Raw genomic sequence first — 27,204 nt, 5'->3', positions numbered from 1 at the left:
AAAGGGTTGCAAGCTCTCAGGAAGACTGAAAAGATGGTCGGTTTCCCCTCCCACACCTTCCACTACTCAACAGTATTTTGTGCATTCCTTACTTCTTCACAGCAATTCCTAATAGATTTTTCAGTGTTTTTACTCCAGGGAGGAATGTCACTGATATTTCTGAGCACTGACAATAAAAGCGTTTCTCTGAGTTGTAACAGCTCACTGAGAACTTTTTAAAATTTATACATAAAAACATCTTTTTACATGTATATGGGGAAAAATAGGAGCATAGAACTATACATATTACTTTGCACTTCTTGCCATTAGATTTCATATGCCATTTGAGGACCTAGTCAATTCATAGTGACTGATTCTCAGTCACTTAGCAGTGTCTGATCCTCATGTTCTGGTCCCATACCTTGAGTTAACATGGTTAGTAGAGATTCCTTGATGTGGTATGTGTGCTATGCTCTGTCCTGCATCAGCTTCATGGAAAAGTATGTAAGGATCTGATTTTACCAAGATGACACAAATGGTGGTCTTTGTTTGTCATTCAGACTCTTGCAGCTAATGGCAGAGGGTGTTTGGCAGTGTTTTTTCAATCATGGCTAATTGTAAGTGCATCTGTTGTAGACGAGGGTTGTAGGAGCCTGTGCTGGCTTAGCACTGAAGCAGGGGGCAGAGGTAAGGAATGGGAGGAAGCAGAAAACTTGGCAGAGGTGCAGCTGAACTGATTGCTGCATCTGGGCAATGGTATGAATGAAGAGGCTCTGGAAATAATTGAAGTACTTTTGTTTCCAGTGCAGAGTATGAAAAGCCTTCCTGACCAGTTATGGAAGTGTAGGTAAGAAACAAGCAAATATCACAGGTTTATTCAGACAGATGAATGTCACTTAGCTGTTCCATATGCAAATGTGTGTATGTGTAGCTATAACACACAGAAGAATTGCTATGAGCAGTAAGTTGTCACAGGAGAATCCTCACTGCACAAGTGCTGGCCAAATTCTGCAAGACTGTAAAAATGAATGAGAAAAACATGTTATACATATTTACTTCTTCACATTACCAATCCTACTTACATAAAATACAAATGTGTGATCTTCCTTTGCAAAGGAAGTAGATTTTGTGTTCACAGAAGAAATCTTCAAGAAATAAATGTTTTTCATCACACTGCATGCTTTATGATTGCTTAATGCTGATTTATGTGCTGATACTGTAAATTTGTGGGAAATGTCAAGTAGACATAACCATCAGGGTCAGACCAATAGTAATACGGGAAGCATTAATGAAGAAAACGTTTTGTTTCATCTTCCAACGTGCAGCCTCTGCAGAATTAAAACAAAGGGCTGAGGCTGACTCATAAGGGGGATATATGAAGAATGTAAAGGCGCTCTCCAGGTCTAAGGGGGGCCAAATGCCTGATGACAGAATCCCTCAGCATAACACACAATCAAAAAAAAAAAAAAGTTTGATGCCCCAAACCAGAAACAGGACAAATTCAAGGTCAAATTTCAGAGTGAAAGTAGTCATGCACTCTTGAAAATATGCATTCTGTTTTCTAGGCTATAGTTTAACACTGCTGTGACAGAAGAAAAAGATTTTAAGATGATAGATGCCTTGATTAAGGAATGTGGCACTCAGCCTCTCTGTTTTTCCAGCAGAGAGCAACATCCCTGCAAAACAATTCTGTTGCCAAAATGTTTCTTGATATATTATAATGTACGTAATCACAGACTTGCAGGCAGCTGGAGTTGTGCAATCTTTTCAGGCGGACTTAGAGAGTTCTCAGGGATAAATAATATCTTCATAGATACAAATAAAGCAATTTTGAGCTGTTTATTCAAAATACTTGTCATATACCTGCTTTGAATAGTGTCTTTAAAAAGCACAGACATTTCTGTGTAAACATTAACTGTAGACCTGAATCAATCTATCACAGAAAGCATGTTTTTACAAGATGTTACTTTAAAAGGAAGAAAAAGGAGGAGCACCGACTTACGATAGAAAGTTTTGCATTGTTTTTATTATTCCTTTTGGTAACTGTGGGTTACAGTATGGAAACGACAACATGATGCAACTCTCCTTGTTTTCCAGTTGGATTACTGAGGCTGCTTAGAGGGATATCTGTTTGAATTCGATTATTTCACTTCTTATGAAACTTATGTGTGGATTAGGAGCCCATTCTGATGAAGTCTTGTTATCTGGTGCCTCAACTCAGTCCAGTGACTTAAGACTCTAGACCTGCTGGATCAGCTCCTTCCAGATGCCTTTTGACACGTGAGTACAAATTTTGCCTTACAATCGGCCTTGTCGTTCATGGAAAACAAAAATTCCAGGTTAGTGCTCTTGCATTCATTAACTTTTTGCTCTGGCCAGAAGACTTTGTTTTCTGGGTATTTCCTTGTTTCAGTAGATATTGTGCTGAATATCATACTGGCTTTCCAAAACTACTTTGTAGGCAGGGCAACATATTGTTTCAGAAGACAAAGCTGAATACATTGGGTAAGTAATTTCTTCTCTTATTTTTTATCTTTTTTTTTAAAAAAAGACTTAATTAAAAGACAATCAGCCTGCTTTGTGTATCATGCATCATGTCATAAATTATTAGAAAAGCCACAGATATATAATTATCTGGTTAAGAAGAATAACTGAGCTGATAAATATTTAGCAATGAGTAGATTAAATTTAGAAGAAAATATATTTTAAAAAGTTAACAGATGAACTTTAGGTTGTTTGAAATGAAATGACACCTATGATTTTCAGTTAAATACCACTATTTGCTAGTCTCCCCACACAGTCTTTCTGTTTTGGCAAGTTATGCTACGAGAATAAATGTCTTTGTGTATAGTGTTAGTAAAAAGTGCCAGTGGGGCTTTCTAAATTAACAAGAAAGAATAAGATCGCATTTGTTTTGCATAAACATCTGGGAAAGTTTTGTTCTGAGTTTCAGTGACACATGGGTGAAGGATTTTTTTTTTCTCCAACCTTTTGTCTTATTCCTATCACAACTTTCTAAGGAATAGAGAGCAGCTGATATTTAAGCTGCCTGCTTCTGCCTGCAAATGACCTCAGTTGGGGTTGTTTGGAGAAACCACATTCCAGGTGATTCTGGGATCTTCTTTCTTGAAAGCTGTCATTGATTTTAGTATTCATGCTACGGTAATAAAAATAGCAGCTAAAGGCAAAGCTAAACTGAGAGTGAGAAAATAGGCTATTCATATTAGTGTTAACTTACCCATCCTGGTGAAACAGATGTGTGCTTATTTATTGCAGCAGCTAGAGAGTCACTATTCAATTACAGTAGCCCTTCTGCCAAAGGAAGCAAGCTTATCACATACCCCCTGGTAAGCTGCTACCTTCTCTTTTTAATACCTTTCATAAATTTTGACTACTAGCTTCTTTCTCAAATATCCTCTGTGATTTGCTTTGGAGTTGGAATAGAGTGCTGGGGGTGGAGTTTCTCCTATGGGAAAAACCATCTTCTGATCATAGTAATGCAATTGGAGCATGTGAAGCATTAATTCATTGAATATTTTTATAAAGATAAAATTTAAAAAACAAAAGGAAATATGCTCATTTCCTACTGAGTGGGATATGTTTTCTTCAGAGGAGATCAAAGTGGATTTGTTGTTTGGGTTGTTTATTATTATTGCTAGGAGTGTTTTATTTTATGCTCTTCCTTCATAATGCATAATCTTGTTTTCTTTGCTTGATCTCCTCTCTCACTGGAAAATGTTCAACAATGTAATCTGACATGAATACTCCCTTCAGGACCTATTGATGCTCATGCTCAGCAACAGTGTTTTGAAGTTTGATCTACACATTTTATGTCATGTTGAAAATTGCTAGCTCATCTGATTTCATGTTCCAATAGCTATTAATACAAAAGTATATAGTTGTGAGTTGTTTTTATTTTTGGTCAATCTACTACAGGCAGGAGAAAATTACCCAGAGTGTCCTTGGAGAAAATAAGAGACTGCTCATGACTTTTAAATAGGCTTTCTACACATATATTGATTTCTAATACAAACACAATTAAAATATGCTAGATTATGGTTTAAAATGTCATCTTTAATGTCATTAGTTTTTTAACTGAAACTAGAAAATATTGGGGGTTTATCAGTTTTATTACCTGTTTTGACTTTGCTGTGATCATTGATGGCACTTTCATTATTGAGAAATTATGTGGCATAGACAGCAATCACCTAAAGAAAAGGCCGTGAAATTATCTGAAATAATAGTAAGGAGTAAATTTGATGTCCAGCATGTTCCATCATCTTTGATAGGAGATGACTTTCTAAATGCCCTCAGTTTCCAAGGGAATCTGCTGAAACAAACAATATTTGGTGTCTGAGAGAGATGCTCTGATTTATTTGTAAGTATTTCTTGAATTAAAAGCAGAGAATTTCAAAATATCCTAACAAACGGAGGAAGTTCAGTCACTCTGGAAGTCTATGTACCTGTTCAGACAATGTCACACTTTGAGAACCCCTGACCAATCCTTGCATAATCATTTGGCAAAGGTTAATTACCTCCTCAAGGAGGCAATCACTCATGAGGCCATAGATCCCTGGAGGATGAGAATTGTCTGAGAAAATCCTGCCCTGTCAAACCAGTCCTGCACTAATTTATGGAAGAACTGTCTTTGGTTTCAACTCAGGTTTTCAACTACTGTCAAGCTGTCCCTTCTTCCCTCATTTTTCTGTATGCCTTCTGGCAGTGGCTTGACTAAAAAATGAGCTATTAAGAATTACCTGTATATGGCACTATTATTTTCTTTAACTTCTCAGGTATCAGTCTACAAGTTCCTTTCTGTTGCTCCTTGTGCATACAGCTGGGAGGTAAACATAAGATTTCAAAGGATTTAGGACCATTATGCCTGTCTGTGCTTTAAAGGCATTCTGCTTTTTCTCTGAGGAAAATTTTCCTCCATTTTTTGAGGGGATCCCTAAGAAAGAGCAGGACCTGCATGAAAACAGGATTCTGAAGTTCTGTAGTAGAGATCACTTGCTGACACAAGGTACAGGCAAGTGTTTGCAGCTGTTTCATTTAGCCTGCTGCAGCCTCTGAGGCACATCAGCATGTTGATGCCTGTCTGAATCTCTGATTTCCAGAGAGCAATAGTTCTTTCTGTTTGTCACAGTCTGTGGGGACCAAGAGAGCAGGAACATTTCTTCATGTCAGGAATATTTTATGTATTGCTCTTCAGACTTAATACACAAGAGCTACTAAAATATCTGTACTTATATCTTTGATACCATAAAGTATTATTATTGCAGTAGAGTTAGCCTTTAAATTCTCAACCATGTTAAAGCAGAATGCCAGAATGCAAAGAACCTTCTTTTTTTAATTACTGCATAAATTAAATCTTTCCATTCTCAGGAAGCCACCCTGATTTCCTTTCTGCTAGAGGATTCACCATAAGGATTTGTTACCTTTTAAAATACAGGATTTTCCAACTGAAAATGGCCACTCCCCTGTAAGAAGTCAACTTGTTACATCTCTGATAGTTGTCCCTAGCACGTCAGCCCTCTCAGATCTTAGCTCATACTGGCTCTCACTTGGATTATGTGCACCCTCAAAAACTGATCTGCAGAGATGCACAGACAGAAAACAGAGTCATGCTTGAACAACTAGGCTTTTTAGCTTAAACTTTTTGGCCCACCAGTTCGACAAAGAAACATCAGTGATGGTCCCAGAAAGGGACAATGGTAGCATGAGGATGAAGTGACAGTGATGACAGTAGGGCCAGAATATGGGTGAAGTTCAGTAGGAACAAAATAGCAAAAGCTATAAATGAGGGAAAGGGTTAGACCATGGCAATAGACCTTGGGCATATCCTCAAATTATTTTCATCACTGCCTGTATTCTAACAGCAGTAAATTCTTTACCCATTTGACAAAAAATTATTCTCCTTTTGCTGTTACACAGGAAGATTTGTACAGGAGACTATTTCCTATTTTCCGCTGACTTTCTTAGTATCATGAGGACTTTGCTGAGAACTAGCTTGAGTTGTGCCTCAGTCAAACCTTGTTTATTTAAGGAAGACATAATCCTGAATAAAGAAATCAATAACAGCTTCAACATTGCAACCCCACTGAAAGAAATCAGTGCACTGTCAAAGCTAGTGGGAATATTGCTATTGGCTTGGGGGAGCAGAGGAGGGACAGGCAGAAGCTGTTTAAAAACTTTTGTTCTCAAATTGTTATTTTCTTGCAGATTTTCAGCTGATATGAAATGGGGTAACTTAACTACAGTGAAGTTACACATCTTGGTTATGGAAACAAAATCTCTTACCCTTTGATTTTCAGGCTTTACCTATTCGAGGACTAAATTCAGGGTCTGGTTAAAAGTTTTGCTAATGTGATGTCTCTCAAAGTACAGAAGTTTGAACTGTTTCTTCTACTTGTTTTTCTTTCAAAATGGTTTCATCCACAGTCACTTATTTATGAAAGAAATATTTCCCTACACAGCTCTCGTTACACATTTTTAGAGATCTGAAACAATCTTTTGTTAGCACGAGAGAAGAAAAATATATGCAAAACATTGTGTTACTTAAGAAAATTATTTAATCTTTACCTTTGTGCTCTCATGAAAGCTAGAGATTGTAAAAGTTCTACTAGACTCAGGTGGCATTGCCAGTTTAAATTCTCGAATTCGCTTTAGCTACCAGGTCATCCATACAAGACATCAAAGTTCAGGTTTGATACCATTTACACAAGTTACCCATACTATTACTAACCTACCAATTGCTATATGTATCCTACTTTCCAGGAAAATAACTATCTCATTTATCAGTGAGACTTCATTTCAGGAAAACTAATAGCCATTGTGTTTGATCACTACTTGCATAGCTCCACATTCACATCACATCAGTAACAGCTGCATTTTAAATTTTCACTCCCTTTGGGCTGTACCCACTTAAACATTTGTGCCTTTTGGCTCAGAGACAGAGTTCTGAATGACCCACATTTAAAACAAATAATAATAATTCCCAGATCAGGCATAAAAAGCACATGGTGATTTTAAACCTGCTCTGCTGCCAAAGTAATATTAATAGAGAGTTCTGCTCAAATTTCTAGCATGTTGCTGTCCTGATGGGCTGTCCAGACAGCTGCTATCATGGGAGGGGGTTTCTGCCCACATTTCACATAGCCATGGAAAGCAGAAACAGAGCCAGGAGGTTCTGGAAGTATTAGCTCATATTTTGGGGGGGGGGGGGGGGGGGGAGGGTGTGACTTCTTTTTCCTCCTTTCTTTCACACAAGAAGAAAAATTGTGCTAATAGTAGGAAACTGGAAATGTGTATCAAGAATTTTAAAGAAGATAATATGACTGATGTATTGGATGCCTGAAATTCCTCCCCCCTAGACCAAGGTGAGGTTTTTTATTTTTAGAGGGACAAAGGTAGAAGTAAGAGCAGTCACCTGAGTGTGAAGAGGAGGTCAGGAAAAGATAGGAGACTCAGCAGTCGCTCTTGAACACCTATGGCAAGGATTAATGTTCAACTTCACTCCAGTGTTTCCGCAGTTTTCCTGTAGTTAGAGAAAGTGCCATTGGGATGAGAAAAGCTTTTAATCTTTAAAGAGAGTCTGACATCTTTTAATCTTTAATACCTACCAGGTCTCATTAGTTATTTGATCAACTAGGAAACTGAGTTGCACCCAAAAAAGCTAGAAAACACAGAGTTATAAATCATTCAGGCTGCTAAAACAGACATACTTTTAAAAAAGAAAACAAATCTTTCAAGCAAATCTTTCAGGAACTTTGGGGAGGGCAGGTTGTTTGTTTTAAACTGGCCATTGACCCACATTTTAACAACATAAATAAATTTGTGATCAAGTGGTTTTGGCCAGTGTCATGAGGAAAAGCTTTGTTCTGCTTAAAGAAGTTGGCTTTAGGTCATAGGATTTTGAGAAAGTTTTCTTTGGAAGTGTTTTAGAGTGTGTGTGGACAGGGGAATGGAAGGAGAAATACATTTCTTTTGAGACAGTCACCAAAAAATATCCGTTGTTCTAAGTAAGCATCGTTATGAGTCAGCAGGACCAAGGAAATGAACAGTCCCAACTGTTACATTTTCCCATCCCCAAGGACCTCAGCCCCAGAGGAGTGCAGTGTGTGCACAAGGCTGATTTATCAACACAGCTACACAGTTACATCATTTTTCCCAGCTCCCAGCGTTACTGGGATCCTGCTCTGCGAGTACTGAAGTAATAGGAAGCTTTTACAGTCATGTTTTGTTAAACTCCCTTATACAAAAGTGTTCCAGGAACAGGGTGTTCAAAACTTGATTCCAATGCATACCAGTGGCTTCTACCCAGAAGTCAAGTGAGGTTAATAACTAAACAAGCTGCATTATTCACTGCAGCAGCAATCTCATCTCTAGGAATAGCTAAAGCTCTCTTTTTTTTTTTAATCCTCATATTAACCTCCTGAGGGTGGAGTTCTTGAGTATCTTTTTCTCTTTTGTTCCTCAGCAGATAATTTTCAGATAGGTGTGATCTGATGAAATAAATAATAATGAAGTAAAGTTTTTCCTGAGATAAGAGCAAAATTTAGGAAGAGGTGTACCTGTGTGCGACATTCCAGCTGTATTGGAACATGTTTCCATGGGTACAGTGTCTCTTTCTTTTCTAAGATATCTTCCAATAACTTAACATAGACTTACAATTCAAGATAAATTGTAAAAGTGAACTCAGAGTTCATGAAAGATTCAGAATCTATAGCCAAAGACAGTGGCCTCACATTTATAAGGTACAGAACAGTGACAGTTAAGAAAACCCACTAGTATGTGGTTCCTGGACTGCAAAAGCAAAATAATCTCTCTTTGTGCCATTTATGCCTTGTATGCTAATTATCTTATATGTGTCTCTGATGCCATGTGTTACAAAAAATGTTCTCTCCTCTTGTTTTCAGGTAATGATAGTTGAGGATGGCAGCCCCCTGGCGAATATGCTGTAATAAAAAATCCAAAACTAAGAGTGGAAAAGCTGAAATGGACAATATGGCAGACACAAGTGACAAAATGCAGATGAAAAAAGAAATCACGTTACTAAATGGAGTTTCTTTAATTGTAGGGAACATGATTGGCTCTGGGATATTTGTATCCCCCAGAGGTGTTTTAATGTACAGTGCTTCCTATGGACTCTCTCTAGTCATCTGGGCACTTGGTGGAATGTTTTCACTGTTTGGAGCTTTGTGTTACGCTGAATTGGGAACATCCATTGTTAAATCTGGAGGCAGCTATGCCTATATCCTGGAAGCATTTGGTGCCTTTATGGCCTTCATCAGACTGTGGTCTTCCTTGCTCATTATCGAACCAACAACCCAGGCAGTGATAGCAATCACATTTGCTAACTACATTGTTCAACCAATTTTTCCTCATTGTGAGCCGCCGTATGATGCAGTCAGGCTGATTGCAGCTGCTTGTATTTGTAAGTAAAGGTGGATTCCTGGAAGTTAAGAACTACAATTGTAGGTGCCCGGAGGATTTTTTTAAACTTTCTGTTCCTTCACCTTTATGAAAATAATTACTGCCTCTCTAAAACATGTTCTTAGGAACTAATAATCTTTTATTCAGATGGATTTTGTTTGTAGATAGGAGTATTAGAGGGGAGAGAAGAATTACAACAATTTGGCTGGGGAAGACTATGACTGCTGATTAAAGATACATATATCTCTATGGATCATTGACCTAATTTGCAGCCCACATTTGGTCCATTCATCTCTTCCCTATTTCTTGCAAATGACAAAAAAATAACAAAAATCTTAAAATGGATGTGGAATTAAAAATATTCTGTCTAATACGAGTTTTGTCTCTGGAAAAATGGTGTAGTGTAATCAGACACTCCACAGAGTTGACTTTGTCATGACTGTATATCTTAGGTGACCACAGGAATAAGTGTTACCAATCTATCCTCCAGTAGATGAACTGCACTCAGATTCTTCTCCTTATAAACGTAGATTTGCCAAGATGGAGTGTGTGTTCATTTTAGGCTGTGCTATAGCATGATCTTTTAAAAATGGCTTAAATTGTACAAAGCTTCCAAAAGGATAAGTAATTTTAACTTGAGATAAACTGACAATTCTGAGAAGGTGTTTTCTCTGTCACCCTGATTCTTGGCACTGTGGTGCAGAGGAAGTTCACTTCTGAAAAAGACTCCATGGTAGAACTTGAGACCGTCAGGACCACTCAGCAACCTAAAAGGCAACTAACCCTATTCCAAAAGACTTTGTGACTCGCACAGGAAAGCAGTTATTTATTAGATCAAAGTTTCTTTTCCTGGTGTTCTAGGTGTACCACATGAAATCCTAACACTTAAGTCCTCAAATGGTGATGTTTCTTTAAGCCTTCATTTTATTAATTATTCTTGCTGTAGTTTTCATGTGCTTCAGCTGTGTGTTCTAGCAGCTCTGATTTCTGAGCTGATGCCCAAGGTGTGGCTGGCAGCTGCCTCTTTCTTATGCAGCTTTCTCATACCCCTTCTGTGGTTTTTTAAATACCAGAATAAAACCAAAATTCTGTCCCCTTTGCACAACATTGGTATATTAATAAGAAATAGTGGGAGCAAATCAGGTCCCATTTCTGTAAGGTCTGTTACTACCCTGACAGCTGACAGGACAGTGTCAAATATGCAGAGTTGCTCACGATAATGAAGGCAAGGACTTCTGAGAGCATGTGCAGATGGATGCTAATTTCCTTACTATATAGAAATGCTTCTCAGTGGTTCATTTGAAGCGTTACAAACCCCTTTTTCTACCTTTCAAAACGAAAGTGTAGTTATAGGCAGGTCAACAGAATGAAAGACCAGCAAGACTGCTAGAGAAGAAATAGACCATAGTGATCCATGCTTGAGAGTGCTCTGGACAGCCCATGCTGCGTTTGGCCTGCTGTCTTCTCCAGCACCTGGGTTTCATACCTGGTACCTATGCATGCCCTTTCCTCATCTACCTCTGTTTTGGAGTTGCAAGAGAGAAGTTTCCCATGACACCATGTGTGTGTGTAAGAGCAAGAGGAGGTGAGTACATGGCTCAGCCCCTGGCCAGACCTGCCGTCAGCTGAGCAGCAGCACTCATCACAGTGCTTTATCCACTCATCGGGATTTAACATCTGCGGCAAAACCGAATGCAAAGAAGGAAGTACTTCTGTAATGTTCAGTCTCAGGGTCAAAGTGTGAATAGCACAGCTCCTAAGCTATGGACACAGGGTAATGGCATACTGGCCTGGCTCTACTCGATATCTTGTCAATCACTTCCAAACTTTTTGGTGCAAAATCTGTACTTACTCTGCATGTAGACTAGAGCTCAAATTCGCAGGGAGAACTTCATGACAAACTTCCCCCTAAGAAAAGATTTAAAGAAATCTCACCTTCTGCCTGTGAGCAACTCTAATAAAATTTAAAGATTATTTAAAAGGAGCAGGAGTTAGTCTTGAAATTCAAAATCGTGATGTATTTTGTCTTACCTACTGTCATGAAAACAGTATCCTCCAGAAAATTATTGTGTAACTTTTAAATCAGGTATTTAATTTATCAAATAGATCATTCAGGATGTATTTGAAATGTGCTTTATGTGATGTAAAATATCATTGCTCCCCTCATGCATGTTCTTTTTTTCTACAGGTTCCTTAACATTTATTAATTGTGTTAATGTGAAGTGGGGAACCCGTGTACAAGATGTTTTCACGTATGCAAAAGTTATGGCTCTTATCTTGGTGATATCTGTTGGCCTTTACAAAATTGGTAAAGGTAAGAATATTTTTCATTTACTTAAATTTTTATCAATGAACTGTTTATAAGTTTCAGTGCAGGAATATCAGACACATTAAGACTTACATATGAATTGTTATTTAATCTGAAAAAAACTGTCTGACATAGGTAGATTAGAAGGAATTTATGGCTTGTTAAGCAATGGGGGTTTAATTATTCTTCTCCCTTAGCATGGCAAACCAACACACACCAAGTTCTGCATTGCACAGGCTGAATAGCAAATAGCAGCTGAATTAACATCACAGAATCATAGAGTCATCTAGGTTGGAAAAGACCTCAAAGACATTGACAGTTCCCAACTACACCATATCCCTCAGTGCTATGTCAACCTGACTCTTAAACACCTCCAGGGATGGGGACTCCACCACCTCCCTGGGCAGCCCATTCCAACCCCTAACAACACATGCTGTAAAGAAATGCTTCCTGACATTTAGTCTAAACCTTCCCTGGCACAATTTGAGGCCATTACCTCTTGTCCTGTTGCTTATTACTTAGTTAAAGAGACTCATCCCCAGCTCTCTGCAACCTCCTTTCAGGGAGCTGTAGAGGGCGATGAGGTCTCCCCTCAGCCTCCTCTTCTCCAGACTAAACACCCCCAGTTCCCTCAGCCGCTCCCCGTACGACCTGTGCTCCAGACCCTGCACCAGCTTCGTTGCCCTTCTCTGGACACGCTCGAGTCATTCAATGTCCTTTTTGTAGTGAGGGGCCCAAAACTGAACACAGGAATCGAGGGGCGGCCTCACCAGTGCCGAGTACAGGGGTCAGATCCCTTCCCTGTCCCTGCTTTCCACGCTATTGCTGACACAAGCCAGGATGCCATTGGCCTTCTTGGCCCCCTGGGCACACTGCTGGCTCCTGTTCAGCCGGCTGTCAATCAACACCCGCAGGTCCCTCTCTGACTGGCAGCTCTCCAGCCACTCCTCCCCAAGCCTGTAGCACTGCTGGGGGTTGTTGTGGCCCAAGGGCAGCCCCCGGCATTTGGCCTTATGGAAACTCCTCCAGTTGGCCTCAGCCCATGGCTCCAGCCTGTCCAAGTCTCTCTGCAGAGCCTCCCTACCCTCGAGCAGATCAACACTCCCACCCAACTGGGTGTCATCTGCAAACTGACTGAGGGTGCACTCGATCCCCTCGTCTAGATCATCAATAAAGATGTTTAACAGGAGTGGCCCCAAAACCCAGCCCTGGGGGACACCACTTGTGACTGGCCACCAAATGGATTTAACTCCATTCACGACAACTCTTTGGGCCTGGCCATCCAGCCAGTTTTTTACCCAGCAAAGCGTGTGCCCATCAGAGACAATGTCAAAGGCCTTGCTAAAGTCAAGGTAAATTACATCCACAGCCTTTCCCTCATCCGATAAGTAGGTCGCCCTGTCGTAGAAGGAGATCAGGTTTGTCAGGCAGGACCTGCCTTTCACAAACCCATGCTGTCTGGGCCTGATCATCTGGTTGTCCCACATGTGTTGCATGATGGTACTCAGGATGAGCTGCTCCATCACCTTCCCAGGCACCGACATCAAGCTGACAGGCCTGTAATTTCCCGGATCATCCTTCTGACCCTTCATGTATATGGGCGTCACATTGGCCAATTTCCAATCTGTTGGGACCTCCCTGGTCAGCCAGGACTGCTGGTAAATGATGGAAAGCGTCTTGGAGAGCACCCCAGCCAGCTCCTTCAGCATCCTCAGGTGTATCCCATCTGGTCCCATAGACTTGTGTGTGTCTGTGTGATGCAGCAGATCACTGACTGTCTCCTCCTGGACTTCAGGGGAGTTGTTCTTCCAGTGTCTGTCTTCTGGCTGAGGAGGCTGGATTCCCTCAGTACAACTAGCCTTGTTATTAAAGACTGAGGCAAAGAAGGCATTAAGGACCTCAGCCTTCTCATCACTCATTACCATGTTTCCTCCTGCAGCTTTCAGGGGATGGAGGCTCTCCCTTGTCTTTCTTTTGCTGTTGACAACATCAGTTTAGTGCTAACTAGTTTAAAAGCCAGCTTCAGTGTTTCTGACATGCTTGTTAAGGGCTCTCATCGCTACTTGTCCTATGACAGGAGAGCACAGCAGAAATTGCCAGGCACATCCTTCATGTACTCCTCACCACGCCCCCTCCCTGCTCTCCCTAACCTGCTGTGCTGGTTTAGGCCCTGCCGGGACAGAGACCATGTTGCCGTTGCTCCTCCCCCACCCTCAGCCGGTCAGGCTGGCAGTGAGGCACAAACCCCGGGGTGGGAATAAAAAGAGATTTAATACAACAGTGTGATAAATAACAGTCTGAACAACAACAGTAGCAATGATAACAACAATAAACAGTAAACAAGACAGAAGATATACAGAGAAATACCGAAATGGACACAGCCAGCCCGCGGCCTGCTTCCCGCCTTCAGACCTGACCTCAGCATGGTATGAATAACCCAGCTGGAGATCACTTCCCCCTGCTTGGGAGAAACTTAACCCTATCCTAGCTGAACCAGGACACCTGCCTGGGGCAGAGAGCCACCACAGCACACTGCGAGGGGAGAGGATCCGGGAGAGAGGGACTTGTCCTTTGCTTCATCGGTGAGAAGGCATCCTGGAAACAAGAGAAAAGACTGTAATGTTGCACTCCTGTGAATCACTGCAGTACTGTAAGACATCACAGGACAGATGAGCCAGCCTGTACCAGCAGTAACTAGACTGAACTGAATATACTGAATAGCAGGAGTGTTCTGGTGCTACCTCTAATCTTTGCAAATGACAACAGATATTATTTTATTAATTTGTGTCTCTGGTACAGTGAAGACTCCTCTAGCTCTAGCTCTGTTGCTTAGTTACTAAGGTTTTCTTCATTTTCCTTTCCCATGAAATTCCGCAACAGCCATTGTTATTCAGTTAAAACAAAGGTGGTTTTTTGTCTTCGGTTTAGGAATTGTCTTTTTCTCATGCTGGAACTAGCTTATAAAACCTAATGAGCATGATTGCTTTTCTGTGTTTGCTGGTCTTCTTTCCTTGGCTGCAGTTCTAATGCATCAGCTGTTAGCTACACCAGACTTTAAGAGAGCTTTTTTGTTTACCTATTATCTGTGCATGCCAGTTATCACTGGTTTTGTTCAAGTCTAAAGAAACCTGAACAAATGAACCCAGTTCTAAGGGCAGGAATGTGAAGATGCAGAGGAAAAACATTGCTTAAGGGCCACAATTACATAAAGGAGTAGTTACCCTCATAAAGCTGCAGATTTTCCGAGTTGCCCTCATAAAGTTGCAGTTTTAGAAAGGTGTGAGTCCATGATGTCACCCCTATAACAGTTTTGCCCTATCCTCACAGTGATAAACTTAGTCATGAGTTCAAATAGTCTCCCTCAAAATTCCCAGCCCACTTGCTGGCGTATGGCTGTCACGATGTGGTTTGGCCCAGGGGCTGTTCCCTCTGCTCATGCATCTGCCAGATCCTTTGCATTGCTCCATGGGGTCACGGAGGATAAAGGCAGAGAGGAAGCATTATTGCAAGGAATGAAAATTGCTGAGGCCTTTTTGTGGTAGGTCTCATCTTTGCTTTGTTTAAACAGAACTGAGCACTTAAATAAAGAAAAGACTGCGAGGAGGAATGATGTAGACTTCTGGAGGAAGTTGTGATTGTGTCAAAGCGTTCTTTTAAACTCCACAACTGTTTTAATGAAAAGAACAGTTACGGCGTTTTAGCCCTGTTGTGTTCCTTCTGGTGTGCTCAGATACACTTATTGTTTTAAAACACTGTGAATGTATCTGATTTTGAGAATGAGCTGTCTTTAGCAAAAAAAGCTTTTAAGCTTTTCTTGGTCCTTTTGGATTTTTCTTTTTTTCCTTCCAACCATTTTCTTCTCCAAAGTGTGTGTACATCTCATAGCTTCACCTTCCTTGGTTCAGTTTCCCAGTAGTTACTGCTTTTTAAAGACTGAATTGCTTTTGTGGTATCTGTAAACTCCTTACTTTAACCACAGAGTGAAATTGTTAATTTTACAACAGACCTTACTTTCTTCCCTAATAAAGGTTTCAGCATGTTTCTGTCTTCCTTAATACTTAACCCACTTCCATTTATATTAGACAGTCGACTTTCCTTCTGCAAACTCACTAAGGCCTTTCTTCCCCTTTCCAGAATTGAAATGAAGGCTCACACAGTTTCATTAACATTTCATCTGTTTTGCAGCATTCTGCAGGTTGTTGTCTCAACCTATTGAGATAAACTAGAGGAGAATTTTGAAAGGAAAGATTTTTCAAGTCTCCTCTCTTAATTTTGGGGAACATCTTTGTGGGGCAGAGTATCCCACTGAGAACTATGCCTCCGGAAGTTCCCCTCCAGTGGCGACTAATTCATCTGGTGAAAACAAAAGCACAGATATGAGGAAGAAATATGAGACAGATTCAGGAACTGAAATTTGGTTTCCCAAGTGACTCTGCCTAGCTGACAGGGTATAGCATGACCTCAGTATGGCTCCCTCCTTCGGTAGGCTAGACAGCAATGACAGGATATGAGGACACCATGAATTCTGTTAGAATTACACAATTCACGTCTAAATAAAAAATATGGGAAAACATCTTCTGCTGTCTCCCTGTATAAGTGTAGATGTTTGAACATCTGACTGAAACTTTCCTATTTGTCACGTGAAAATATAACCTGTGTGCTTTTAGAAATAGTAGTGAATCCTGGATGCGTTGGGGTTTTATTTCCTTTTGGTTAGCTGAGACTTCTAGTGTAGTGTCCTACATCATAATCCTTGAAACATAACAGGCCAGGCAATTGGTACCTTCCATCTGTACAGGAGAAACGGAAAACCTGAGAGCTCCGTTCGAGGGTTCAGCAACAAACCCAGGCATGATCGCGCTGGCTCTCTACTCTGCCCTCTTCTCCTATTCAGGATGGGACACGCTCAACTACGTCACCGAGGAAATGCAGAATCCTGAGAGGTAAATGTGTTTTTCCTTTGAATGACTGAAGTGTCCTGGTAAGAAAGGTGATGGCAGGACAAGCCACTCTGTATTTGTTTATGATTGGAAATTAGTCAAAACTATTTTCTCTGTAAAAACCTTCTTCATTTCAAAAGAAGGACTAAGTATGAGAATTCTTCCTGATTATTGTCCTCACTCACGAATTGTATCACACTAATAAATCATTTGTCTGCATATACGTATTTTACATCTTAAGCTTCAGATCGGAATTTTTGAAGGAGGACAACGAATCCCTCCTGAAAGCAGGGAAAAGTGTGGATCCATCTAGCCCTCTAAAATTCCCTACCTCTTTTCAGTCAGACAGAACAATTATTTTCTTTTTCCAGGACTGTTTTTGCCACCAGTGGAGTAAGACTGTGTCAGGTTATGAAGATCATGTCATCTTCAACATTACTGTTTATGGGCAAAATGTTTAATTTTGTTAAAGATAAAAGGTTAAGTAAAAAATAAAAAATTCCACAGTAGAACTGGAAATATAATCTCCTTCCCTCTGTAGGGATATCAACCCTGTGGGAGTTGTGTGCCTCACCTACTCAGACTGATATAGTCCACCTTGTCTTGGGACGTGCATAGATCATGAATCAGGAAAAGAATGCTATAATCGAGAAGACATCTAAGTGTGCATTTAAATCTCTTTGCTTAAGTGCTCTCTTAAATTGCTTCATATAAAGACAGTATATAAAATTTACAGGTATAAATGTACTTTTTTTTTTTTTTTCTCTAAAACTTGTGACAGACCTACAAGCAGCCAACTAAGCTGCTCGTGAAATTGTTCCACACATGGCTGCACATTATCTTGTAAATGCATGATTACAAAATGATGGATTATAAAAAGTGATGGAGGTATCCATTCACAAATGTTTGCATTTGGGAACAATCTTCTGTTTAAATATTCCTTGTTTAAAGAACATGAAATAATTTTGACATTTTCCTTTTTCAGGAATCTGCCACTTTCCATTGCAATTTCAATGCCTATTGTGGCTATTATTTACTTGTTGACTAATATAGCATACTACGTAGTGTTGGACATGTCAGCTCTCCTCACAAGTGATGCAGTGGCTGTGGTAAGTTGTGTAAAATAATTAAAACAAAAGTTATTGTATGGGTGACACTGCAGAAAAATCTCAGGTAGCATACTTCTTGGCAAAACAATTGAAATATTTCCTTGCTGAAGGTTGCTTTGTTTTAAACTTTGTTTTCATGTAAGAGTATCAGTATGTTAGAAGATGCATACAAAGAATATAGCAAATAAATCTGCTCTTGTAAAATCCTCTTATATACTCTGTAAATCTGTCTCCTAGCAGTACTTCACTGTAGAAGATGCTTTTGCCAGGCCTAGACAGAGAAAGAGCTATGGAAAGTCTGGGTGGTTTAAGAACCAGGGGGTTTTGCTATCATTCTCATGTACAGTGTGTGATGTTTAATGCTGCAGGATCACAGAATATTTTCAGCACAAATATGTGCAGTGAAATGCTTTTTAAAACCTTATCCATATTTTAGACATATGAACAATTATAACTCATGGATTACTACAGTCAGGATTTGTCAGAGTACATTAAAGCAAATACATCTTCAATTATCTCATTGACTTTATCTAGGCTTAGAAAATTATTTTAAAAATATTTTTTAATGTATCTGCTGTTTTTACTTTGATACTGATCAGTTTTTCCAAATTTTAATTTTCCAAGTCTATATCAGGTGTCATAAGAAAACATGGGCTATGACACTGTATTTGGGCTGGTGCGTTTTCACAAGAGTTTCTCAGGATTTTCCATATGCTTAACATAATGGGCCTCACTATTATTTTCTTTTTCTGTTACAGACATTTGGCGGTGAAACCCTAAGTTATGCGAAGTGGATAATTCCTATAGCAGTGGCCATGTCTTGCTATAGTGGCTTAAACTCATCAATAATAGCAGCATCTAGGTATGAAGTATAAGATTTATTTTAAATGATTGAAAAGGAATAATTTATTATTAATCTGCATTCTTACTACTGCATTGTAAAAGTGACACAGTTAATTTTTGCCATGTCGAGTTGTTAATTTGTGATAGAAGGATTGTTATGATCTGACGTGTCTTTCTTATGGTCAGCATCAACTGGAAACTAAAGCCGCTTGACGAGAGCAGCATTTACAACAGAGTAATAAAAGAATCAATGCTGCTTTTGTCGGAATGCAACAAACTATTCCTTGGCTACTGTCTGGCTGAGTTTTCTTATTCTTTTTTTTTTAGACTTTTCTATGCTGGAGCCAGGGAAGGACACCTCCCTGACAGTCTGAGCTTGATTCATGTAAAATGTTTCACACCAGTCCCTGCTCTCCTCTTCAATGTAAGTGACAGCCCAGCCCTGTGCCTGGCCAGGGCAGCCAGGGGCTCAGATCCAGGGAGTATCACACCTCACCTCCATCCAGTGCTTCTTCCAGGCTTCTCCTGCACTGAAGACATCTTCCTTAAATGCCCAAAGTTTCTAAAACTCATTGAGGGGGATGAGGATGTTATTTTGTCTGGTGGTATTTTATACAGTGGAAAGAGAATGGCTTGATTCACATTCATATGCTCTCTGAACAAGATTAGTGAGGAGTAAGTACAGTAGTATTACTTAGAAAACAGAGAATGGCTGAATATGTAATAGTATAGACCAGAGTTGTTTAAGTCGTTATGTGAGTTTTCAGAGTGTCAGTGGAGAAGAACATGGCAAGAACATCTCTCAGACTCGGCTATAGGCTGATTTTCTAGGACTCTAGTTACCCAGAGTGGCAAAGCACTTAAAATTAAATTCCTACCATTGGATGCCTATAGCAATATTGACTTTTTCCTGCTGTCACTATACAAATGAATCTTGTGACAAAAAATTGAGGAATCATAAGGTATAGAATTAGTGCAAATGATTTTAATAAATAATCCATAAATCTAACAGATTAAATTAAGAGGGAGGATATGCACAAACAGAGAAGGTAGAATCGTTCAAAAGGATTTCACTGCTCTTCATTTGAACATGTATTTCATTTGGTGTCTTCCATTGCCCTGTGTTACATATGGTTTATGAATAGCTTATCATACCTGTCCTGTTTGACATCAAATACTTTACTAAATAATCCCATTATGAATACTCTTCTCAGAGGGATTTTTTTTTTTGCACCAGTAAGATGAGCTATACTCTTAATACACCACCATTCTCCTTTTACTCAGTGGACTTGTTTTCTGCTCATCTATTAAAACAGACATTGAATTCCTGGTGGTTTAGGTCTTTCCATGCAGGCAGTATAGCATACTTGCATACTGCATAATTACTCTAATGGTCTCAAAGTGTGAGTGGACTGTGAGAGCCTCCAACAGTGAAACTAGATTAAAAGTTTGCTTTCAACCTAAAGCCAGCCAGAACTGCAGAGTAAGCCACTGCCTTCTTAGCAGCCTTCTCCATAGCACAGCAGAGTCTGGGGCTCCTCATCTGGCCTTCCTAGGAGGGTTTCTTGCTGGTGCTGAAACATAACTTCACAAACTCGACACCTCTTCAGCCAAATGCATTGGTCTCACTGTTATGTTTAAGGAAGACATACCAGAATGTTTCTCATAGCATATTTGCAGATTTCTCGGAGTTTTAAGTACATCCTTCTTTCAAGAATCTGATGTGCTAAGCCCAGACAAGTATGCCGGAAACAGGCTGTTTTATAATTTTATTACCTCTTTATTTTATAAGATATGTCTTTATTTTCACATAAAAAAGATTTTGTCTTTATTATCTTTAGGGCTTAATGACTTTGCTTTATCTCCTTGTGGAAGATGTTTTCCTCCTCATTAATTACTACTGCTTCAACTACTGGCTCTTCGTGGGTCTCTCTATTGCAGGACTAATATATTTGAGATATACTCAGCCCCGTAGACCACGGCCTATTAAAGTAAGTAAAGAAGAGAGGAAACAAGCCCTAAATGCCAACTAATGCATATGTTTATGTGATCCTTAATACCACAACCATAACATTGCCTGTACGTTACAGACTATTTATCAGCCATAGAAATCTTTGCAACATATAAGATAAGAAATGAAGGAGCAGATCCCATTTGGGTTTCCACAAGAACATCTGTTCTGGTATTTTTGCTGTGAGGTTGAAACAATATTTACCATTACTTTTTCCTTTCATTCAACCTTATAACTGTATTTATTTTTAAATAAATAAGGAATAAAGAAATGCCTGAGATCCTCAGCCTATCCTGGAACAACCCCCTTTTGTATTGTTCACAATGGACCTCAGTAGAGCTAGTAATGGGGGCTCCCAAGAGGTTAACACTCTGGTCAAACTTACATGAACTAATAAATTTATTAAACCCCCTTCAAAGCCCATAAATGCCCCAAAGTCTGTGCATGCAAAAGCTTGAATAATCAAATACATTTTGATAGTTCCCTCACACTGCATAGTGGTCATAGACAGTAAAATACAAATTTAATGACTGATTGTAGAAGAGTGTCTGCTATCAGTTGGGAGAGGGAGACTTCACAGAAGCAAAGCACACCTAAAACTTGTTTCTAGTTTTAATCCAGTGACTGTCCGGGAAGCAGGAATGGAAGTCCCCCAGTCACACGAAAACATGCACTGACTCCCATTTCACTGTGCTCTGTTGGCTCCATGACCTGCATTTCACCTCTGCAGTGATGCAGTAAAAATTATGAGAAATCCAAATTAATACCCAATCTAATTTCTTGCTTGTCACTCTCTTCCTAATCTAGTGCACCATTTTTACCAACACATGTTTTTTTCGTTTAAGTGTAACATCCATGAACACATGGTTCAAACAAAGGCATAAAATATCCTAAGCGCCTACTGCTAGTAAAAGTTTCCAGTCTTCCAGAGCCGACCAAATTTTCCTGAAGCATGTTCACACTTCAAACTCTTCCCCACAATATGTGGAAGACAAAGATTAAATCTTGCCTTACTGGCTGTTTTGCTACTAACTCTACTAAAGCAAGGATTACAGCCGGATTATAGATAATGACTTTAATTCCTATCAGCATTTGTCAGTTTAGTCACTGTCACAACTCTGCATACACTTTTTCCTTTCCTGTGATGTAGCAGTTGGTTTTCATCAACTTACATTTTTACCCTTTGTAAGGAAAAAGAAGTATTTATACCAGTAAACTCTCAGGAGTTTCAGCTAGTATTCTTGAGAAGGCTCATTACTACAGGCAGTCAAAAATATTTTAGTGAAAAATAAAACCAAAAAGAGGTTACTGAAACTTTCCTTACTTGTGGTATATTTGTTAAGAGCCCAGGCAAAATGGCTGTGAATCAGTCCATTAGTTCTGTACCATCAACGTGGTAATTGAAAGCCTAGTTGAGTTAGTTCCCAATCAATATGACAATTAAATATCTGCAACTGAAGTTAGAGGAAAAATCACCCATTACTGCTCAGTTTTAAAGTACTTCTTTCAAAGATTGATCTCTTACTAATTGAGTTTGTGCAGGCCTGAAAACAACAAAATGGTCAGATCCTCAGGTGTATGTCAAATAAGAGGCTCTCACTAGCATACACAGAAGGTAGCAAATTGTACTGACTGTAGGCAGTCAAACGAATCAGTACATAGTAGTCATATAGTCAATAGCTATATTTTTATTATTGACATGTCAGGCTTTGCAGATTAAAGTTAGACATCTTTACAGTAGAGTATTTACTACATCTTTTAATAAATGCTGGATTATTTTTTTTTTTTTGTCTCCACAGCTTAACCTCTTCTTTCCTATAGTATATTGTTTATGTTCCCTTTTCCTGGTCATAGTTCCTCTCTACAGTGATACAATCAATTCCCTTATTGGCATTGGTATTGCCCTCTCAGGCATTCCTGCATATTATTTGGGAGTCTATCTGCCAGTTGAAAAACGACCTAAATGTCTACAGTGGCTCTCTGGTAAGCAACATCATCTTGTCCTAGTCAGTGTGGCAAAATTCTGAATGTTCTTTCAGAAGAAAGAAAGAATAATTTTTTCCTAGAATCCTTTTTATTTATGAAGTTTTGTCATGCTTTTCTATACAGCATGTCTGAGATCATTTGCTTCATCGCGTAGTCCTGAGAACAAAACCATGCATACCTGTACAAAACAGTCCTGTATGTGGATATAATATGGTCATCTAATATTTGTGGTGTTGAGACATTTCAGTATGTTGGCTCAATAAAAGCCATGTAGGATTGTGAAGACTAAATGCTTGCAGTTTGATATTCCAGAAGGCAGAAATACCAGGACAGCATTGCTTCACATTCTGTCAAACGAATGGAATATCTGAGTTGGAGAAGTCCATGCATCTTCATAAATTATGAAATAATGAATTATTGGGCTGAAGGGTAGTTTCCACTCTTCAGATTCAGGCAGGCTTGAAAAGCAAAATTTTAATACTTTTTTTCAGTTTGAACTCAGCTATTAAGCTGACAATTCAATGAAAATGTTGATGAAAGTCTGATTGTACAAGACTTCATTTAATTATTGAGCTCCTTTTGCCTTTAGCTACTTATAACACGTGCTTAATCCAATTGATTAAGGTGTTCTAGTATCTTTCCTAGTGCTTTCAAATCCTCAGAATCCATATATTTGTCTAACACATATTATAACTTTGTCTCATATATTTTTGCTATGTATTACAGCTACAACAACAAAATATGTTCAGATGATCTTCTACTGTGCTCTGTCAGACCTGGACATAGACATGGAAGCTACAGCAGCTAAGAGTAAATAGAGTTGCTTTGACACTGAGAGTTGTGCCTTGACATTTCCTATCTGGAGCAACTTTTAACATCTGAAGTTCTCCCCATGTGTTCAGTTACACTAAAGCACTGACCATGTACTATGCATCAGTTTGATATCTGTTAATTTGTGCTTGTTTTATAAACCACTCGTGTTTTACAGGATTTTTTTAAAAAATGTTTGTAATAGTGAGTTATCATGTAACAATTTCAAACTATAAAGCACTGTATGAACAAACATTTATTAGTAGATAAGTGCTAAATATTAGATTAATTGCAAAATCATAATAAAAAGTATTAGCTCTAGTCACAATTCTAAAAAATAAATTGATAAATATAACAAAAGACAGACCGGGTGTTTGCAAGATTCAAAACCTGAGCTGGGAAGTAGAAGCCACAGTGTACTTATAAAAATATAACTAAATTCTTAGCCAAAGTAAAAAATATATGATTCAAACTGGTAGACATGCTTTGAGTCAATGTAGTATTAGTGTTAAACTACTCTAATGCATAATTCCTGGCAAACATAGTTTACCAAAAGGAGAAAACCAAACAATATCCCACATCTATTACTCTTTTGCAGAAGAGGTGTTTTCAGTAAATAAATTATACCATTGTAACTGAAGTACTTTTGCTTTCCAGCAGAACAACCTGCTGTGGAGCACTGTAAGGGACCGATTCATCTTCCAGGTAGTGTATATTGAGGGAAAACATGTTTTCATAGTGTCCATTTCTTGCCTAGAAACATCAAAGATGTGACCCCTAGAATCATATTAATTTTTTCCATGGTGGAACTTATTTAAGGTATTCACAAGTAGAAATTAAAATCCTTTGATGTTTACAAAACCTCTTGAGCCCTTACTGAACCCATCAGGCCTCAACAGTTCCTGCTGTCAAGGTAACCGGCAGGTCTCCTGCTGAGCATGCAGGGAGCCTCCAGCACCAGCTGCCAGGTCTTCACCTCATGTAGGTGCCTGTTGCACAATACCCAGCACAGGCACATGCGCTGTGCAAGCACACCCACCATTAGGTGCCATGAAAGAAAAGGGGAGTTAACAACTAGGACCATTCTCTTAAACATTAATTTTTTCAGTGTGGCACACAGGAATGTGCAACTAGTCCTAATTCTTATCCTTCTGAAATGGAAGAGACAATAACTGTCGTTAGAAAAAAGTCATCAGCCTTGTGACCTAGACCATAAAAACAGCTGCTCCAGCTCTAATATGGTTTGTTGATATGTAGTCCTGTTTGTTATCCTTGTTGGCAAGTCGTACTTCCTTTCTGTAATTGTATTTGAATATAACATCATTGTTTCTAATTTGAGTTTCATCATTCCTATTCAATTAACCCCAATTAAGGTAATTTAATCTTTTACAAGTCCCTGTAGCTTTTAGCATTATTGTCTTTTATTGATGTCTGCCCAGAGAAAGAGCAATGGAACAGGCAATCATTGCTACTTACTCTCTTCATTCTCTACCCATGTTGTAAAGTCATTTGCAGGATTATAATTTTGTGCATCTCCAACACAGTGTTTGCTGACAGGGCCCTTGTGAAACCTTCTATTTGCATTTCAATGCCATCTGCTGTTGCAGTTTCTTTTCTGCAGGGTTTTCTTTTCCTACAAAGTATGAATAATAAAAATGCACTAAATTAAGGAAAACATTACGCCGTTAGAGATGCATGTTTTGCTTTTTGGAAGCCACAGCTTTCAAGCACTAAAATCACAAGTATCACAATCACAAAACACAAAGAGGAAAGATGACCTGGGGTGTAGTTTAGTTTACCCAGCTCAGAACATCCCCATGTACTCTTCACACGCACAAAGAATACCTCTGTTACACTATAGCACCATTTTGATCCTGCTCTACAATTCTATGCAAAGATTGTGTTTTCACCCCATCTTTTACAAAGCACTGGTTAACAACAGAACATGGTCCCGGACTGCATCAGGGCACAAAGAGAGGACATTTGGCAGGTACCAAATTAAACATGACAGTCTTTGCCCCCACAGAGGTCAACGCTTGGCGCTGAGCTATGTGTCACACCAAGACAGCACTACAGGTAGTGTAATGAGGGCTACAGACTAAGACCCTTTCTATAGAGAATTCTGAGCTGAGAAACTTCTTTCTTTGTCTGTTTTTTGTCAAAATCTGGCTTTGAATGAATCTGTAAACTTTTGCAGCATGACACAAAAGCCTTTGTTTTCCTTCTTTCTGGACAGAAGGAAAGTAGTAGTCGGATGCAAGGTTATAAATGTGAATGTTATTGAAATTCTCTATGAACGTTAGAATCTCAGAAATATTGTGTTGATTTTTCACTCCTTACAAATAATACATGTAAGTTCTTGTCAAATACCTAAAGCAAGTCATAGATGATGAAGTGTTTAAATACATAAAACTTTGATCCTTGGAAAATGCTGTAGTTGTGTGGGTTCAAAGCCTAAAAATAGTACTGTGAATTAAATTTGCCCTGCCTTACATCTCACAAGTTGGTTTACCAGGAGAGCAACGAGACTTTAATACTTATTTGTGTTCTCTATAACACAACAAAATAAGCATTTATGGAAGCAAAAATTTCTAGTTACTCCAGGTGGGACTCCTTCTCACTGCAGTTATGAGCAGTTCTTTACCCAAACACTTTCTTGTTCTAAGAGTAAACACAGTTTTCTTACATTGTTCACAGATGCTCAATTATGCAGTCAAACAATAAACAGTTTTATTTTTTCAGAGATGGTCTTGGCATCCAAGCTAAGTATCTCATCATTACATAACAAAATATTTTGGCATCTAGTTTGTCAGCTGGCATCTCTGTGGTGGAAGGGACTGAGGTATGGGTAACACTGGAAACCTTTGGAAGACATAGCCTGTGGAGGTGCAGGCTGCGCTGCAATGTGTAATGGGATTCTGGCAGGCTGCAGGGACAAGAGACCCTGCAGAACAGCCCACATGCAGAGCTGGGGAAGGGTCTTTCAGGGACAAGAACTGGAGCAATACAGTACTTGGGAGTAGTACTAGCTCTTTAGGAATCAAAAAATACAACATTCTTGCTTTTTATGAAGAATCACAGTTCTTTGACTAAAACTAGGAGAAGAAAATTGATAGCAGATTGCATTTCTGTGTCAGCAAAGAAACCAGAAGTTGGTGTTGACAGAAGAATGACTATCAGCCACAGAAAGTTTGAAGATGCCTGGACTTTGCATGAGCCTGAAGAGCTGTAAGGGCTGTTGTGTGCTTCCAGGCTACAGAGGTGAAGAAATGCCTTCATATGTTAGGACGAGGATATTGAAGTGTGAAACAACCTGACAGATGCAGGACCTGACACTGGGCCAGGCCAGAGCTCTGTCACAGCATGAAGTGCCTTTGTCACATGTGTGACTTGAACTGAAGACACTTCCTAAATATCTCTTCTTGAAATTTATCTTCTTTGTGTAACTGGAACTTTAGAAGTATTATGGGACGATCTTTGAATCTGTAGTATTAGATCTGTCAAGTCCCCATTCTCTAGCTGATAAGCTATCAGGTTTGGTAAATATTTCCATTATTTTTCTGCAGGATTGATTTTTGCCTTACAAGGAGTGGCAGCCAAGCAACTATGTGAAGTGCGATAATTTTGCAAGTGGCTCAAAAGCTCTAAAATTTAAATAAGAAAAAGGTAAATGAGGAAAATAAAATGCAAACCTGAATAAGATGCCACACAGTAAGGTGAGAATAACTTCTTTATCTTGTATATCAGGAGCCTGAAAATTAGTTAAGTACTTAGGAACACACA

The 27,204-nt window shown here is 39.2% G+C and overlaps 1 protein-coding gene across 4 annotated transcripts; it reads left to right on the top strand.

Annotated features, from left to right (window-relative positions):
• The first annotated feature begins 1,809 nt into the window (after window positions 1-1,809).
• Window positions 1,810-26,157, top strand: LOC141957372 (Y+L amino acid transporter 2-like). 4 transcript variants are annotated; one of them, XM_074898756.1, is made up of 11 exons: window positions 1,810-2,259; window positions 3,256-3,326; window positions 8,898-9,415; window positions 11,603-11,728; window positions 16,521-16,665; window positions 17,648-17,771; window positions 18,530-18,633; window positions 18,942-19,038; window positions 20,456-20,605; window positions 22,425-22,608; window positions 23,338-26,157. In XM_074898756.1, exons 3-11 carry the CDS (start codon window positions 8,914-8,916, stop codon window positions 23,427-23,429), a joined length of 1,524 nt encoding a protein of 507 aa, XP_074754857.1. In that variant the 5' UTR covers window positions 1,810-2,259; window positions 3,256-3,326; window positions 8,898-8,913; the 3' UTR covers window positions 23,430-26,157. The 4 variants fall into 4 exon arrangements, with proteins under 4 accessions (XP_074754857.1, XP_074754856.1, XP_074754860.1 ...); XM_074898757.1 differs by lacking the exon at window positions 1,810-2,259 and adding an exon at window positions 2,406-2,484; XM_074898755.1 differs by lacking the exon at window positions 3,256-3,326.
• The last annotated feature ends 1,047 nt before the right edge of the window (window positions 26,158-27,204 follow it).

This window comes from Athene noctua, chromosome 2 (assembly GCF_965140245.1).
Source record: "Athene noctua chromosome 2, bAthNoc1.hap1.1, whole genome shotgun sequence".
Classification (NCBI taxonomy): domain Eukaryota; kingdom Metazoa; phylum Chordata; class Aves; order Strigiformes; family Strigidae; genus Athene; species Athene noctua.
The sequence above is the reverse complement of the archived record's forward strand: the minus strand, read 5'-3'. Positions and strand labels throughout refer to the sequence as shown.

Bases quoted from the DNA above. Each gene is read 5' to 3' on its own strand.
- LOC141957372 (XM_074898755.1), top strand. From the start codon at position 8,914: ATGGCAGCCCCCTGGCGAATATGCTGTAATAAAAAATCCAAAACTAAG. The intron at 16,666-17,647 runs GTAAATGTGTTT...TTCCTTTTTCAG, and splicing joins GAAATGCAGAATCCTGAGAG to GAATCTGCCACTTTCCATTG. The intron at 18,634-18,941 runs GTATGAAGTATA...TTTTTTTTTTAG, and splicing joins TCAATAATAGCAGCATCTAG to ACTTTTCTATGCTGGAGCCA.